Genomic DNA, 16,626 nt, shown 5'->3' with positions numbered 1-16,626 from the left:
CTGACTTCAAAAATGTATTCATGCGAGAAATGGCGGTGGAAACACCTTTATGCGCAAATATTGATATAATAACCATCACATAGAAGTAAACTTGGATTAAAGCGATGATATGGTGTGCGGTCCTCCCACTACGACTCGGGAAACCATGCAGTTTATTAGGCTACAGATGAAATAAATGATGATAAACTTCATAGAGTGGTGAAAGTGCACGGTGATGAGCTTGATGCTCCTTTCCAATAAATATCAAGGGTCTTATTCTGGTGACATGATGATCGATGCTTGACTGCCGTTTGACAAATAAAAATATTCTCGCTCTTATCCATAATAATCTCATCATGTAGACTAGCTTACCCGCACTGTATCTGCCAGCTGTTGGCTAGAGCGCACATGCCAAGACCAGAGTAGGAACATTTGCTATTTAACGCAACAGTTGTGACAAAACTATTGGTAGAGTTGAAAATGCGAAGGAAACACATTGAACTTTAGATTTGTATTTGATACGTGAAAAACATAAGTGAAAAAAAATGACATTTTGTATGCACTAGGTCATCAGGCATTTTGATCCACAACAAGTCAATTTGGTGGAAACACACCACTGGTGGGAAAATGCATATATTTTCTTTATGCAGATTTGAGAATATTTGCATTAAAATCTGTCCAATTGGATGGAAACCTAGCTCATGAGTTCATCTGACTCTGGGGAAGTAGATAAAGGGCTTCTTTGCCAAAATCCCAAAGTATCCCTTTAAGCTTGAGAAAAATGCCAAGTATCCTAGCTATTTAGGAGACCAAAAGTGAGAGGGTTTGAATGAAGGATGCCCTACTCGTGCGGTACTTGCATGATCATCGAGTGGTTAAAACGCAGATTTTTTTTGTTGCCCCAATGCAAAACTCAAGTGGCGAGTTACATTATTTTTCAGGAACTCTGGCTCGTGGCTACGATAATGGCAGCACCTATAAAGATTAGCCTACATCACACAAAACACTGATTGTTTTTGGTCCAATGCAATGCACAGGGAACTGTATCCGTTACAACAGACAGAAGGTTGTATAGCCTTCAATAAATATTTTTGGGAATGTTTGTTCAAATCGCCACAGTTTTTATTTTATTTCAGCTGTTCAGAGACATGAGGCAGAGATAGGCTACATCATCATGGTTCAGAAGAGGGTGAGTAAAGAGAGAAAAGTAAAGGGAGGTGGAGTGTGAGCAGTAGCTACGTAGTGCGTGTAAGATAACATGCGCAGAACGTGATCCGGATCCTTAGCTTTGAGAAAGAGTTTTCCATAGGGGCGGGAGGGGGCGAAAAATCTTTGTTTTAACACTAATGGCAAGACACTCTGCTGTATAGTATGATATTTCAATCACCTTTTGACCGCACCCCTCTTGATTTGAACGAAACCTTCCATACCTATTCGCCCACGGTAGAAGCGGTCAGAAAGTGACCATTTGGACCTGAATGACAAAACATTCAGGAAATAGAGGTGCTCAAAGTTGACCCATTTTGCATACCCCATCATACCATGATACATCAATGGAAAAGATCAACGGTTGAGTTTGAGATCATTTAAAAGCTTACGAACAGAGTTGTGAAATTATTTTATAATTTCTAGAATAAAACTGTTTAAAATTAAAATGTCAATTATCTAAAAACGTGTAAAGGCCGATTTTTTCTCTCTCGCAAAGGTTGTAGCTTAGACCCCATTTGACATCATCTGAGGTTTTTGTGTTGTGCCCACCATCAGTTGAGACGCCACATGCTCTTGAATACAGGGTGGGTGTCATGTTTTGGATGATAAAATTATAATGTCAACTTTCAACCACAGATGGTTGGAGGTCCACACATCAGAGAATGTTGACTTGAATGGGAATATCAGTTGTTTTAAATGATACTGTCAGGCAGCCATCTTTGTGGTAGTAATTGGAAGTAAGAATGTCAACGGTGTACCAGCTAAATTGCAGAAGTCTGAAGGTATAGGTCCATTCTATGAATTATATTTCTATGATTGAAATGACACCCACCCTGTAATCAAGAGTACGCCGTCTCAACCAATGGGGGGCACAAGACAAACACCTCAGATTATGTAAATTAGGGTATTTTTTAGATATTTTAAGATAATTCACTTAAAAAGGTTAACAAATGCCAATGCCTACTTACTTTGGACAGGTTGACTTTAGGCGGAGCAGGTGGAGCCGTCCCCTCTGCTGCGGTGCTGTTGTCCCCCTGACCAGGTGCACCAAGTCGGGACAGCAGGGAGCGGAGCTGGGGGACAGAGATGGTGGCGTTGTCCCCATAGCGCTCCAGCAGGCCCTGCAGCACCTGGGCCGGAGAAGCCTGGGGCTTGCCTAGCGCCCTCCCCAGGGGACACAGCAGCAGGGCCAGGGTGAGGAGGACTGTCAGCTGGGCCACACAGACAGAACAGCCATGGCCGGGTCTCTGGGTCATGAGGATGATGATGACTCCACTGGCTGGGTGATGTCTAGGGAGAGGAGAGATGTGACTGAGGTGGGTTGGTAGGTACTGTAGTTCTGGCTAAGGAACAGGGAGAGCAAGGTGGGTTGGTTAGTAGGCCAACACACACAGTGGGCTCTGGCTGGGGAGAGGAGAGGGGGAGGAGAGGTCACTGAGGTGGGTAAGTAGGCTAACACACTCAGTAGTTCCCAAACCTTTTTGTGCAGCCAGCCAGCCACACACAAAGTTTCATTGTCTTACACTTGGTTCAATGAACACAGAGGGCAGGGAAAACCATTCATTGCACTGACGTTTCTATTCATTGCCTTGCACTATGAAGTATGAAGGACTCACCTCTTCCAACCTCGGCGTGGTGTGTCTTTGACCTCCTGTGTAGAGCCCTCAGTACAGAGTCCAGCTCTTAGAGAAAACAGAAGACACAGTCTGTGGAAGAGAAAAATATAGGATTAAGTCTAAACATACTACAGCAGAGTAGCAGCCTGAGTCTACAGCCAAAACACAACTTATGTGTACATATATATATATATATATATATATATATATAGAGAGAGAGAGAGAGAAATATATATATAAATAATGCAAGTGACATCAATTACAAATTTAACAGGGTAAAAATAAATAATCCCCAGATTCAAAGGGAATACATTACACAGTACGGAGAAGCAAAACTCCAAGCTCTCTCTTTGTTCAACCTTATATGTGGCTGTAATAAGCCTAGGGATGAGGTTACCGAAAATCACACACACACACACCCTGAAAGGACCCGTTTCACTGTTCCCACCTCACAACCTGGGCCCATATCCACAAAGCGTCTCAGAGGAGGAGTACTGATCTAGGATCAGTTTTGCCTTTTAGATTATAATGAATAAGAATATACAGTGAGGGATAAAAGTATCTGATCCCCTGCTGATTTTGTACGTTTGCCCACTGACAAAGAAAGTATCAGTCTATAATTTTAATGGTAGGTTTATTTGAACAGTGAGACAGAATAACAACAAAAAATCCAGAAAAACGCATGTCAAAAATGTTATAAATTGATTTGCATTTTAATGAGGGAAATAAGTATTTGACCCCCTCTCAATCAGAAAGATTTCTGGCTCCCAGGTGTCTTTTATACAGGTAACGAGCTGAGATTAGGAGCACACTCTTAAAGGGAGTGCTCCTAATCTCAGCTTGTTACCTGTATAAAAGACACCTGTCCACAGAAGCAATCAATCAATCAGATTCAAAACTCTCCACCATGGCCAAGACCAAAGAGCTCTCAAAGGATGTCAGGGACAAGATTGTAGACCTACACAAGGCTGGAATGGGCTACAAGACCATCGCCAAGCAGCTTGGTGAGAAGGTGACAACAGTTGGTGCGATTATTCGCAAATGGAAGAAACACAAAATAACTGTCAGTCTCCCTCGGCCTGGGGCTCCATGCAAGATCTCACCTCGTGGCGTTGCAATGATCATGAGAACGGTGAGGAATCAGCCCAGAACTACACGGGAGGATCTTGTCAATGATCTCAAGGCAGCTGGGACCATAGTCACCAAGAAAACAATTGGTAACACACTACGCCGTGAAGGACAGAAATCCTGCAGCGCCCGCAAGGTCCCCCTGCTCAAGAAAGCACATATACAGGGCCGTCTGAAGTTTGCCAATGAACATCTGAATGATTCAGAGGAGAACTGGGTGAAAGTGTTGTGGTCAGATGAGACCAAAATGGAGCTCTTCGGCATCAACTCAACTCGCCGTGTTTGGAGGAGGAGGAATTCTGCCTATGACCCCAAGAACACTGTCAAATCTTGGGTGAGAACCTCCTTCCCTCAGCTAGGGCATTGAAATGGGTCGTGGATGGGTATTCCTGCATGACAATGACCCAAAACACACGGTCAAGGCAACAAAGGAGTGGCTCAAGAAGAAGCTCATTAAGGTCCTGGAGTGGCCTAGCCAGTCTCCAGACCTTCATCCCATAGAAAATCTGTGGTTCGAGTTGCCAAACGTCAGCCTCGAAACCTTAATGACTTGGAGAAGATCTGCAAAGAGGAGTGGGACAAAATCCCTCCTGAGATGTGTGCAAACCTGGTGGCCAACTACAAGAAACTTCTGACCTCTGTGATTGCCAACAAGGGTTTTGCAACCAAGTACTAAGTCATGTTTTGCAGAGGGGTCAAATACTTATTTCCCTCATTAAAATGCAAATCAATTTATAACATTTTTGACATGCGTTTTTCTGGATTTCTTTGTTGTTATTCTGTCTCGCACTGTTCAAATAAACCTACCATTAAAATTATAGATTGATCATTTCTTTGTCAGTGGGCAAACGTACAAAATCAACAGGGGATCAAATACTTTTTTCCCCTCACTGTATGGTCAGATCCTAGATCAGCACTCCTTCTAAGATTATTTGGTGGATACTGGCCCTGATCTGTCACAGTACTATCAGCAGTGCAATCAGAAACATCATCAGTTCACATTCACACCAGTCCAGAGAGCCAAATACCTTGAGTCCTACCTTCACCAACAGAAAATACCTGTATCCTTAATAAAACCCTCTTAAATGTTCCTCCTCCTCATTACCTTTATCTACCCTGACACAGCACAAACAGATATGGGACCAAGCTTAGCTACGTTTATTTGCAGAGGCAACATGAAACTTAAGAGAACTCCTAGAACTCAGGGAAAGTGTAACAGAAATCAGCAGGAATCTCAGGCCAGGGAAAGTGCAGTAATAATATAATAACCTCAAAGGACTGGTGTTCTCTTTTATCACTGTCTGTGACGCCACAACACACCACGCTGCCCCAAGCCTACTAAATGTTATCCAATGGAATGTAGGCTATCACAACACAGAGAGGACATCTGGGGGGGGAATACAATGGAAGGAAGTGAGATGGGGTTACAGTTAGTTACTTAAAAAGGTAAACTCCACTTTTCAACCTCATTTTCATTATCTCCAGCATAATACCTGTGTCTACATATGTGAAAACGGCGCGTTTCAACGTTTTGCAGAAAAATATAAAGTTAAAAACAGTGACTTTCAAATACTGAGATCTGCAGTGTTGCGTTGGGAGCAAGAACATACCCTTCCTCTGGCTAGACACTTGTTGCAGGTTTTGAAAAGGTTTTCTTACTTTTAATCCTACCCTGTCAGAGAGAAGTGGTGGAATTGCCCTTTAAATGAGCTTGGCGTTTATGCATGCAAGGTGCATGATGATCATCTCTGCCCAGCAATAAGTTGTGCCATTAATCCATACACACATCATTGCATAAATCACATAGGTTATGAGAGAAAGTGAATCCTTATGATGGTGGTACTCTTTTGACTGGACACGTCTCAAGTATGAACTGAAGTCAGCATAGCATAGAGAACCCTTATTCAGCTACTGTAACGAGTTGCTGGCTGGCACACGATCCCCTCCATAATACTTGGGGAAAGTTAAGCAAAGCAATTTGATGACTGTAAAAAAGAAAAGTGATGATGGAAAATGTCGTCTGCATAACATTTCCTCGAAATCCGCTGAAAGCAGCACTATCCTCAAGAAATACTGGGCTAGACACAGCAGGAATTATACAGTCACCAGCAGCCCACTTAACAAGAGTTATCAGCCTACTTTACAGACCTTTATAACATTCAGTATCCGACAAATCACAATGCCCCCAAATTCAATATAGCCTAATAAACACCAAACTCTGTACAGGTTGAGAATCAAAAGTAACTTGCCCTTACAGAAGATCTTTCTTGTGAGAAGAAACGTAGACAAAGCTGAAGCCTACAACTCAGAAACAGGGTTGTACTTTGAGTCTTCAAGATGCTCTGACTGACAAGACTATCTTATCACAGCCTATCTTATAGTGTAGGGGGGGGGGGGGGGGGGGGGGGGTTGGGGGCACAACACAAACCATAGTGTAAGAAAACAGCCCTAACATTCTGTGGGAACTTAATTATAGAGTTCACTAAAGAGAATAAAGAGTCACTAAAGAGTGAGTCTCAGGTGATGTTATCAATCAACAGAGCATTTACTATATCAGGGAGACTCAGGAAACAGACTTGCGAAACACACACACAGTGGTGTAAAGTACTTAAGTAAAAATATCTGTGCTTTACTATTTATATTTTTGCCAATTTACTCCATACATTTTCCCTGACACCCAAAGGTACTCGTTACATTTTGATAGGAAAATGGTCCAATTCACACACTTATCAAGAGAGCACCACTGGTCATCCCTACTGCCTCTGATCTGGCGGACTCACTAAACACAAATTCTTCGTTTGTAAATTATGTCTGAGTGTTGGAGTGTGCCCCTGGCTATCCGCCAATAAATAAATAAAATTGTGCTGTCTGGTTTGCTTAATATAAGGAATTTGAAATGGTTTATACTTTGACTTTTGATACTTAAGTGCATTTTAGCAATTCCATTTACTTTTGATACTTAAGTATATTTAAAAACAAATACTTTTAGACTTTTTCTATTAAGGTATCTTTACTTTTACTCAAGTATGACAATGTATTACTTTTTCCACCACTGCGCACACACCGCATGAGTGAATGCTGAGTGCTGACAAGTGGCAGAACATAACCTCATCATGAGCACAAAAAATCTGCATTAGTCAAAAGATAAGAGTTATAGCTACGTGCAATGCATCGTCACAATAAAACATTTATTTTATTGATTATAATAATATATGGGATGACATATTAATTCATGCATGAATCAATGACATTTAAAAACTTCCCACATTAGTGAAACAAATTTGGTTGGATTCTGGGTCCCAACAATAACAGCTTCTGAGATAAGCTTGTTTGCTCCATTTGGTAGCTACAGGTAACTACCAAAATAAAGGAAAGAAATACATAGTGTCTTAATAGAGCTTTTGGCCACAACGTGTAGCCAGAACAGCTTCAATGCACCTTGGCATAGATTCTACAAGTGTCTGGAAGGAGGGATGCGACACCATTCTTCCGCGAGAAATTCTAGAATTTGGTGTTTTGTTGATTTGGTGGAAAACGCAGTCTCAGGCGCTGTTCCAGACTTTCCCATAAGTGTTCAATTGATGAAAGACACACACCCTTTAAACCCCCTGGCATGAGACCCCTCTTTTAAAGTCACTGGCCGTGTTTGAGAGGATCAAACCCGCAATGTATGATATATAAATTGTGACTGACTGTTCTACAAATAATAATGAGTCGTTATTTGTGATGACAGGTGATTTGTAGATCAGTCAGCAGTCACCTGCAGTCGTTTTGATGCTCTCGAACACAGCCACTGACAGCTCTTCCTCTAGCCATCATAGATAAAATAATGGGCAACTGGGCATTTTTATACATAATATAATAATAATATGCCATTTAGCAGACGCTTTTATCCAAAGCGACTTACAGTCATGCGTGCATAAATTTTTGTGTATGGGTGGTCGCGGAGATCGAACCCACTACCTTGGCGTTACAAGCGCCGTGCTCTACCAGCTGAGCTACAGAGGACCACATACATGACCCTATGCATGATGGGCTGTTTTAATTGCTTAATTAACTCAGGAACCACACCTGTGTGGAAAAACCTGTTTTCAATATACTTTGTATCCCTCATTTCCTCAAGTGTTGCCTTTATTTTGGCAGTTACCTGTACATTGTAACGTTACCTTTATAGGTATGTATTTCCATGCATAGGAATTCGTCACATTGTAACAATAGATTGATGAACGACAGATAGCTGCAATTGAGTAGCTCATTAGCTGGTTCTGGGTGCCGAGATTATCAATTTACTTAATTTACCTAGCTTGTTACCTAGATAGAAGTATGCTGCCTTCTCTCTCGCGGCCTTGATCAAACACTACTAGTAGCCAGCGCAGCTGTCAGATCAAAGTAACATACCGGTAGCTAGCATCCTCGTCACACGCACACCAAGATGCTAGCTAGTTTTGCTAACCTAGCTAGCAAGGCTAACCCGAGTTTGCTAGCTAGTTAGATAAATATATTCCTAGCTGTTTTGACAGTGATGAGTAGCTAAGGTTGATGCAGCAAGAGAGCGCTAACTCGAGACCCGGTGTGTGATAGCTAGCTACTGCTCCGTTAGCCCTTTTTACAATAGGAAATATTAGATTTATGCCACGCAAATGTTAACATTTAGCCAATTCATAGAGACTATCTAATATTGATAACAGAGCTAAATTGTATGTTCGTCACCAAGCAAGCTAGCTAAAACCATGAATGCTCACCTAACGTTACATACTGGTACCAGCGTGTCTTGAACAACATTACTTCTTCTTCGATGAGGTTTAACGGCGGTTGGCATCCAATTTGTTGCATTACCGCCACCTACTAGACTGGAGTACAACTCCCATATATTTTGCTTGAAAAATAAAATAAAGAAATACCTTACCATCTAACACTACACTCACAAATTCAAAAATATTATTAATAATTAACACCACCCTACTCCACTATTTAAATATATTCATTCCTACCTCATGCCCTCAACCTGGGACATCACCACTTAACACTCCCTGAGTCTCTTCTGACACCCAAATACCTCTGCAGCTGCCACCACAACCTCAATTTTCTTCGACTTACATTCCATCCCTGCAGTACAATTAATAACCATTGCTATAAATGCTAAAAATCCTATATTACTGAAACATATATCACTTGTTGGCCTATCCCTCTGTACTGGTACATATCTACTACTCTCACCACTCCTCCCCCTTGCCCCATCTTCCTCTACTTTCTTCACTGCCTCAGCATATGACAACTTCTTCACTACTCTTACCCTGGAAACCTCAACCTGCCTCTCTCGCACGGGACATTTCTGATCCCCAGCCCCATGGGCACCCCTACAATTAGCACATACCACTACTTTCCTCAATGCTACACATTCCTTTGTTTCATGCCCTTCTGCACACCTTGGAACCTCCCTCCTACACACTGCTGCCACATGCCCATAAATTTGACACCTGTAACATCGTAATGTATTCGGCACATAAGCTCCTACAGGATAACTTATATATCCTAACTTCACTTTGTCAGGCAAAGACTCAACTTCAAAACTCAAAAGAACAGACAATGACTCTTCTGTTTCCCCACTCTCACCACCCTGTTTGTGTCCACTAAACGACGAGCATCACAAACACCGGGAATCTTCCCCTTCAGTTGGTCAACTTTTACATTTACTGCTACCCCAGTAATCACTCCTTTCAATGGCGCCCTTTTCTTGAGAGCGAAATAATTCACAATTCTTTCCCCCATTTGTTTAACTCTGAGCGCCTTCTCCCTCTGACCAACAGAAACACAAACAATTATCACTAGACCACTTCTGGTTACCCTCACCGATTCCACTATACCCACTGCTTTTTTAACCCATCCTGAAACCACAAATGGATCAGCCAAAAGGCAAGGGTCCACTTTTTCCAAAAACTTCACTCCTACTGTCACAGACTCATCTTTATCCTGACCCTCTGTGCAAGCCTCGGGCTCCAATACTTTACCCTCATTCACTTCCATTTCTCCTCCTGTCTTCAGCTCACGTTCCTTAAATTTTCTACCATTCTTCTTTAACAAACCTTCTCCCTTTTTCCCGCCATTTTTTACAGACACAAGCTTACAGTCTTCCTCCCTCTCTCTCTTAGACCTCCTCTGCCTCTCTTTTCCCCTCCATTCCTCCTCCGTCATCCAAGTATACGTCTCCTTATGATAATACTGCACTTCTCCTGACATACATTTGTTTCTTGCTTTCTCAAGGGACGCCATTTACCCAGCAGACTGTCGCTTAATTGCATTCACGTTCAGCTCATTGCTGGCCCTGAACAACATTAGCCTGAGCAAATAGTTTAAATTGAATCGGCGGTTCGCCTTCAAAATAAAAGTCCCCCATTGAAACTGATGCAAACTGATAAAATGGTGGATGCTAAGGACTAGCACTAGATAAAGTTTGGAATGTTGTTATATAAATTCAACAGAATACAATTATTAGTTAGTTTGACCAAAGAAATATGAAAAAATCAGTTGATCGCACTGTGGATGTATTAGACTTTGAATTGCATTGGGGGCATGGGCTAATATGCACTGTACAGTCTTACCAATTATGCACACATTAAACAGGGTATCTAGGTGGTCATGTCTAGATGGTATAATTTGACTAAATATTCGCAAACCCTAACCCTTTTCCTAACCTTAATCTAATTCTCCTATCCTGCTACGTTAATTATCCTAACCTGCTGCATAAATTCTCCTGCTATAAAAAGTACATTTTGACAAAAGCTGTATCCCTTCTAGACAAAACCTATCTGATCAGCCTACTCAGTGACACCCACAGAACACAGCTCTGTAGAGTTTACACAAATATTAGCATCTTACTATTAGCTCTTATTGCAGGACTTTGACTGTGGGAAATCACCTCCCCAGTCAGCCTATTGCGGGTATTGAATATTCATATTACAGAGTGCAGCCAAACCTATGGATTGTGCACCCATGAAACAGGGTATCAGCCTACTCAGTGACACCTACAGAACACAATTTTCAAGAGTTGAACTATCACAATGCCAGACATTTTCTATGTGTCCGGTTCCCGCCATAAACCTGAAAAGTGGAATTATCTACAAAGAAGAGAGGAACGTGATTTCCCACAGTCAAAGTCCTGCAATAAGAGCTAAAATGCTAATATTTGTGTAAACTACGCGTTTACCTTTATCCAAAGCCAAAGTATAAACTCATTACAACTCAAAAGTTCATAAGAAATGGTATTCAATTCAAAATATCTGGCTAGATATTTCAACTCCGAATGGCAAACATGAAGTGACTGAAAACTTTTATGAGGCTGCTTTGAGCCACAGCTCGTTTTAGCTACGTTAACAATCTCATCACATCATTGTTTTCGCGAGGCCATTTGGTGTCGAGAATCCTCACTACCAAGTGAAGAACCTTGCAGTGTGACCCCAGCCGTCTGTGCCACATGGTTTAGTGTGCGCCCTAGTGATGCGCGGGTTGACTCAGTCACAACCCACAGCAGAGAGGAAGAGAAAAAAACAGGCTCAACTCGACGGAAAATCTGTCTCCCTCCAGCAGGTGGCGTTTTTTCATTGTTTTGCCCATCAAGCAAGGAGATTTATTATGGAGGTCAATGAGTGTCGAATTTGGTTAAAAGAAAATGAATTGCTTATTTGCTACATGAGGTTTATTTGATCAAAAAGTTTCGTAATGCTTCAGTTTTTACGAGTGTACTGTTATAAGTAGGACACGTCACATCCCGGCAACATTGAGAAAAAACACTTTATATCGGAGTTATCTCGAGATGGCTATGCATATTCATGTCACAAGGCTAGCAGCATAGCATCTCTCTCCATTGAGTACCACAGTATGAGTCATAATACCCATAAAACCTAGCGGTAAAACCCGGAAATGGTTCCAATCGTTTTTCCACCATTCATTTTTCCGTAGGGGATTTTAGAACTTCTTCTTATAGACCCCTTTCTGTGTTTACAAACATTGCCGCATGAGGGCGATGTATGTAAGTTGGTGGCAGAACAAGGGGCCACCAAGAGTCGCACGCATCTGTGCGTGACGTCAGTGTGTCGTGTACTGGAAAAGGGTCTATAAGGTCTGTGTTTCGTGTAGGCTTACCCTGGCGTGACGTTTTGATAACCGCACAAATCTCTCTTGGACAAGGTAACTTTTATCAATATATTCGCCTGTAATTACCCCCCCAAAATGAAATGCTAATTAGCCACTAATGTGGCTATCATAAAGAACTACACATCCTGTCACAAGCTTTGACATAATCACTCAAGGCCCAGGGTGGGAAAAACCTCCACATTTCTCCATGCAAACTCTCATCGACAAGTAGCAAGTAACCTAGCGAGTAGATATTATAGCCTTTTTAGTTTCTTGTGTAAATTATTGATATAGTTTATTTCTCGTGTGTATTATTGTGTAGCATTTTTCAAATTACCTAGCTAGCTACAATACCAGGCAGTGTCAGAGGAAGGCCCAAAAATTGTCAAAGTCTCCAGCCACCCAAGCCATAGACTATTCTCTCTGCTACCGCACGGCAAGTGGTACCAGTGCAAGTCTGGAACCAACAGGACCCTGAACAGCTTCTACCCCCAAGCCATACGACTGCTAAACAAGACTGCTAAATAATTAATCAAATGGCTACCTGCTGCTGCTACTGTCTATTATCTATCCTGTTGCCTAGTCACTTTATCCCTACAGTACATATACTGTATGTACATAGCTACCTCAATTACCTCATAACCCTGCACATCGACTCGGAACTGGTGCTCCCTGTATATAGCCATGTTGTTTTTACTCGCCATTGTTATTCGTTATTCACTGTGTATTTCTTCCTGATGTTTTTTAAAATCTTTAACTCTGCATTGTTGAAAAAGGACCCGTAATTCAGCAATTTCACTGTTAGTCTACACCTGTTGTTTATGAAGCATGTGACAAATTTGATTTGATTTTGATTTGATTGATATGATGAATGGGAGGGAAAGGGAGAGGGGGGTATCTGTTAGTAGAGTGCTGTCAATATAAGGTCAAGTCAAATGTGAGTGTGTGCCTGTCAGTCAGTCAGTCAGTCAGTTGCTATTCAAAGCATAGTCAACCTCGGTCAGTAGAGCGTTGCATGGCGATGAACTTGGCTCCTACTTTGGCTGGCGTACTTCTTCCTGGCCTCAGCGATGGTCAGCAGATTGCACCGAGGGTTAAAGGACAGCAGGGGGATCTGATAGGTGCTCACCACTCCTGCAATAGAAGTGTTGAATGCAGAATAAAGCCTCTCTCATGGTAATTGGATGTCAAATAAATCCTTGCCAATAGCTGAAAAGAGCTGCTGTTGCTAGACTAGTCCCAGATCTGTATGTCCACTCACCCACATCTACTAATAATACATAGACCAGGGGTCAATCTGAAGTTATAGAAAGTCATTCTCAGTCTGGATTGTTCTCTTGGGTCAATGTGGACCCTGTACATTAATGAAATATGAATTAGTACTGTAAATCCATATGTACATGTACTAGCTCGCTAGCTGTAGTAGTACCTAATATAGGATACTTGTATCAGCTATATCAGCTGTTACATGTACAGTGGGGAGAACAAGTATTTGATACACTGCCGATTTTGCAGGTTTTCCTACTTACAAAGCATGTAGAGGTCTGTAATTTTTATCTTAGGTACACTTCAACTGTGAGAGACAGAATCTAAAATAAAAATCCAGAAAATCACATTGTATGATTTTTAAGTAATTAATTTGCATTTTATTGCATGACATAAGTATTTGATCACCTACCAACCAGTAAGAATTCCGGCTCTCACAGACCTGTTAGTTTTTCTTTAAGAAGCCCTCCTGTTCTCCACTGCACCTGTTTGAACTTGTTACCTGTATAAAAGACACCTGTCCACACACTCAATCAAACAGACTCCAACCTCTCCACAATGGCCAAGACCAGAGAGCTGTGTAAGGACATCAGGGATAAAATTGTAGACCTGCACAAGGCTGGGATGGGCTACAGGACAATAGGCAAGCAGCTTGGTGAGAAGGCAACAACTGTTGGCGCAATTATTAGAAAATGGAAGAAGTTCAAGATGACGGTCAATCACCCTCGGTCTGGGGCTCCATGCAAGATCTCACCTCGTGGGGCATCAATGATCATGAGGAAGGTGAGGGATCAGCCCAGAACTACACGGCAGGACCTGGTCAATGACCTGAAGAGAGCTGGGACCACAGTCTCAAAGAAAACCATTAGTAACACACTACGCCATTATGGATTAAAATCCTGCAGCGCACGAAAGGTCCCCCTGCTCAAGCCAGCACATGTCCAGGCCCGTCTAAAGTTTGCCAATGACCATCTCGATGATCCAGAGGAGGAATGGGAAAAGGTAATGTGGTCTGATGAGACAAAAATAGAGCTTTTTGGTCTAAACTCCACTCGCCGTGTTTGGAGGAAGAAGAAGGATGAGTACAACCCCAAGAACACCATCCTAACCGTGAAGCATGGAGGTGGAAACATCATTCTTTGGGGATGCTTTTCTGCAAAGGGGACAGGACGACTGCACCGTATTGAGGGGAGGGTGGATGGGGCCATGTATCGCGAGATCTTGGCCAACAACCTCCTTCTCTCAGTAAGAGCATTGAAGATGGGTCGTGGCTGGGTCTTCCAGCATGACAACGACCCGAAACACACAGCCAGGGCAACTAAGGAGTGGCTCCGTAAGAAGCATCTCAAGGTCCTGGAGTGGCCTAGCCAGTCTCCAGACCTGAACCCAATAGAAAATCTTTGGAGGGAGCTGAAAGTCCGTATTGCCCAGCGACAGCCCCGAAACCTGAAGGATCTGGAGGTCGTCTGTATGGAGGAGTGGGCCAAAATCCCTGTTGCAGTGTGTGCAAACCTGGTCAACAAGACCTACAGGAAACGTATGATCTCTGTAATTGCAAACAAAGGTTTCTGTACCAAATATTAAGTTCTGCTTTTCTGATGTATCAAATACTTATGTCATGCAATAAAATGCAAATTAATTACTTAAAAATCATACAATGTGATTTTCTGGATTCTTGTTTTAGATTCCGTCTCTCACAGTTGAAGTGTACCTATGATAAAAATTACAGACCTCTACATGCTTTGTAAGTAGGAAAACCTGCAAAATCGGCAGTGTATCAAATACTTGTTCTCCCCACTGTATATAAAAAGCCTACCCCTTTCAGGTAATAATTTCAGGTAATAAATTCAATGCAGTTATTAGCCTTATATTTAGCTAATAAATGAATGGCTATGCATAAACTTCTAACTTAAAGTATAGCCTCTGTCTCTTGCGCAATACGCACCATGCGCTCCGCTGGCCTCTCTCCTTAAAAACCGCTCCATAGCTCTTGGAGTTCCAGGAAAAGCTAGACTAGAATAGCTTGCTGGAATAACTTATTTTCAGCATTTCTTATACTAATAGACCATTGGAAGAGGGATGCAAGCTCTTGTTTGCTGAATGTTAAATACAGCAGCCAATAGAACAGCCACTGGGCAGGGAGTTTGAAAGAAGCGAGAACGTGGGATGGCGGTAGGCTATAGCAGTTATTTGTTCAGACCCGTAACCATTCAATCTTTGTGAAGAGAAAATTAAGCCATCTGGATCTTATTCTAGTCCTATATTATTCAAGCATGTCATTACAATGATGAAGATCAGGACAACTAAACATTTCATTTAGGCTAACTGTTGAAAGCCAAGAAGGAACGAAGCAACAATAGAGAAAGAGGAGGTAGGCTAATACACGTCGCACAGCATTAGGGGAAATATTATGAAAGGTATGCATGTAGGGATCATAAAATGTATTTCATGTATGGCTCATCAGGCTCAGGTAGCATCAGACTTGAATTTTCATAACGTCAAAGCTCTAATCAAATCCAGACATATGCTTTATATGCTTTAGAATGACACTTCCAGTTTGGGTGGGAAAAACTGGGTTACCAGGGAGAAAAGTGATTATTCTAGGGATGGAACATTTGTAAAATACAGGGACAATATTCAACCCTAATCTGTAGCTTATTCTTTAGATGTTTGGGGCTGCTGGTGAACCATGATGTGCAGGCATAATCAAAGTGACACTGGACTAGCGCGCTTGCCACAGTCTTTAGGGTGTCTATAGCTAGGTTTCCATCAAATTGATGACAGATTTTCATGCAAATATTCTAAAATCTGCATATAAACAATATGAGCATTTCAGGGTTTCTTATAGGAAAATGTGGAAGATTTTAATTTACCTGACATTTGAGAAATGTATCGGACATCCACATGCATTCAGATTCGAGTTAGTGCAGCCAGCACCATTAATAAATTAGGGATATTGACCAAATGAGCCAGATTTGTGTGCCGTTTAAAACAGCCTATAACAAATTGCAAAAACACTATTCCTTGTGTTTCGATGTGTAGCATATGCAAAACTTTATAGCCAATTTTAGTTTTAGTTTTTTAGACTACATTCCTAAAACAATAATTGTCCACCTCATGGTTTGGTTCAGCTGTTGGAGATTTGAGCACCAAATGCATCAGGGCATTGCATGCATAGGCCTATAGGCTTAGGTGTCCACTGTATGATAATATGTAAAACAATTATAGCCTATATAAAGGAAGAGAAGCTTAGGCCTATCCCCAGAGAGATAGAGATATGCCGGCAGCATGCTATGAC

General features: G+C 41.8%; 1 protein-coding gene across 2 annotated transcripts in view; it reads right to left on the bottom strand.

Annotated features, from left to right (window-relative positions):
• The window catches only part of LOC311141938 (metal cation symporter ZIP14-like), a 28,718-nt gene extending 19,995 nt beyond the window's left edge, over positions 1-8,723 (bottom strand). The window contains exons 1-3 of one of the 2 annotated variants that reach the window (XM_084177454.1): positions 8,675-8,723; positions 2,805-2,894; positions 2,157-2,478 (exon numbers count right to left, since the gene is read on the bottom strand). In XM_084177454.1, coding sequence (XP_084033580.1) covers positions 2,157-2,444 — 288 coding nt within the window. In that variant the 5' untranslated portion in view covers positions 2,445-2,478; positions 2,805-2,894; positions 8,675-8,723. Of the gene's footprint in view, positions 1-2,156; positions 2,479-2,804; positions 2,895-6,181; positions 6,307-8,674 lie in introns of those variants that run through there. The other variant, XM_084177455.1, reaches the window with a different exon arrangement.
• Positions 8,724-16,626: the final 7,903 nt, after the last annotated feature.

This window comes from Coregonus lavaretus (genome assembly GCF_964263955.1).
Source record: "Coregonus lavaretus genome assembly, chromosome: 14".
Classification (NCBI taxonomy): domain Eukaryota; kingdom Metazoa; phylum Chordata; class Actinopteri; order Salmoniformes; family Salmonidae; genus Coregonus; species Coregonus lavaretus.
Note: the sequence above shows the minus strand (reverse complement) of the source record. Positions and strands in the feature narration are given on the sequence as shown.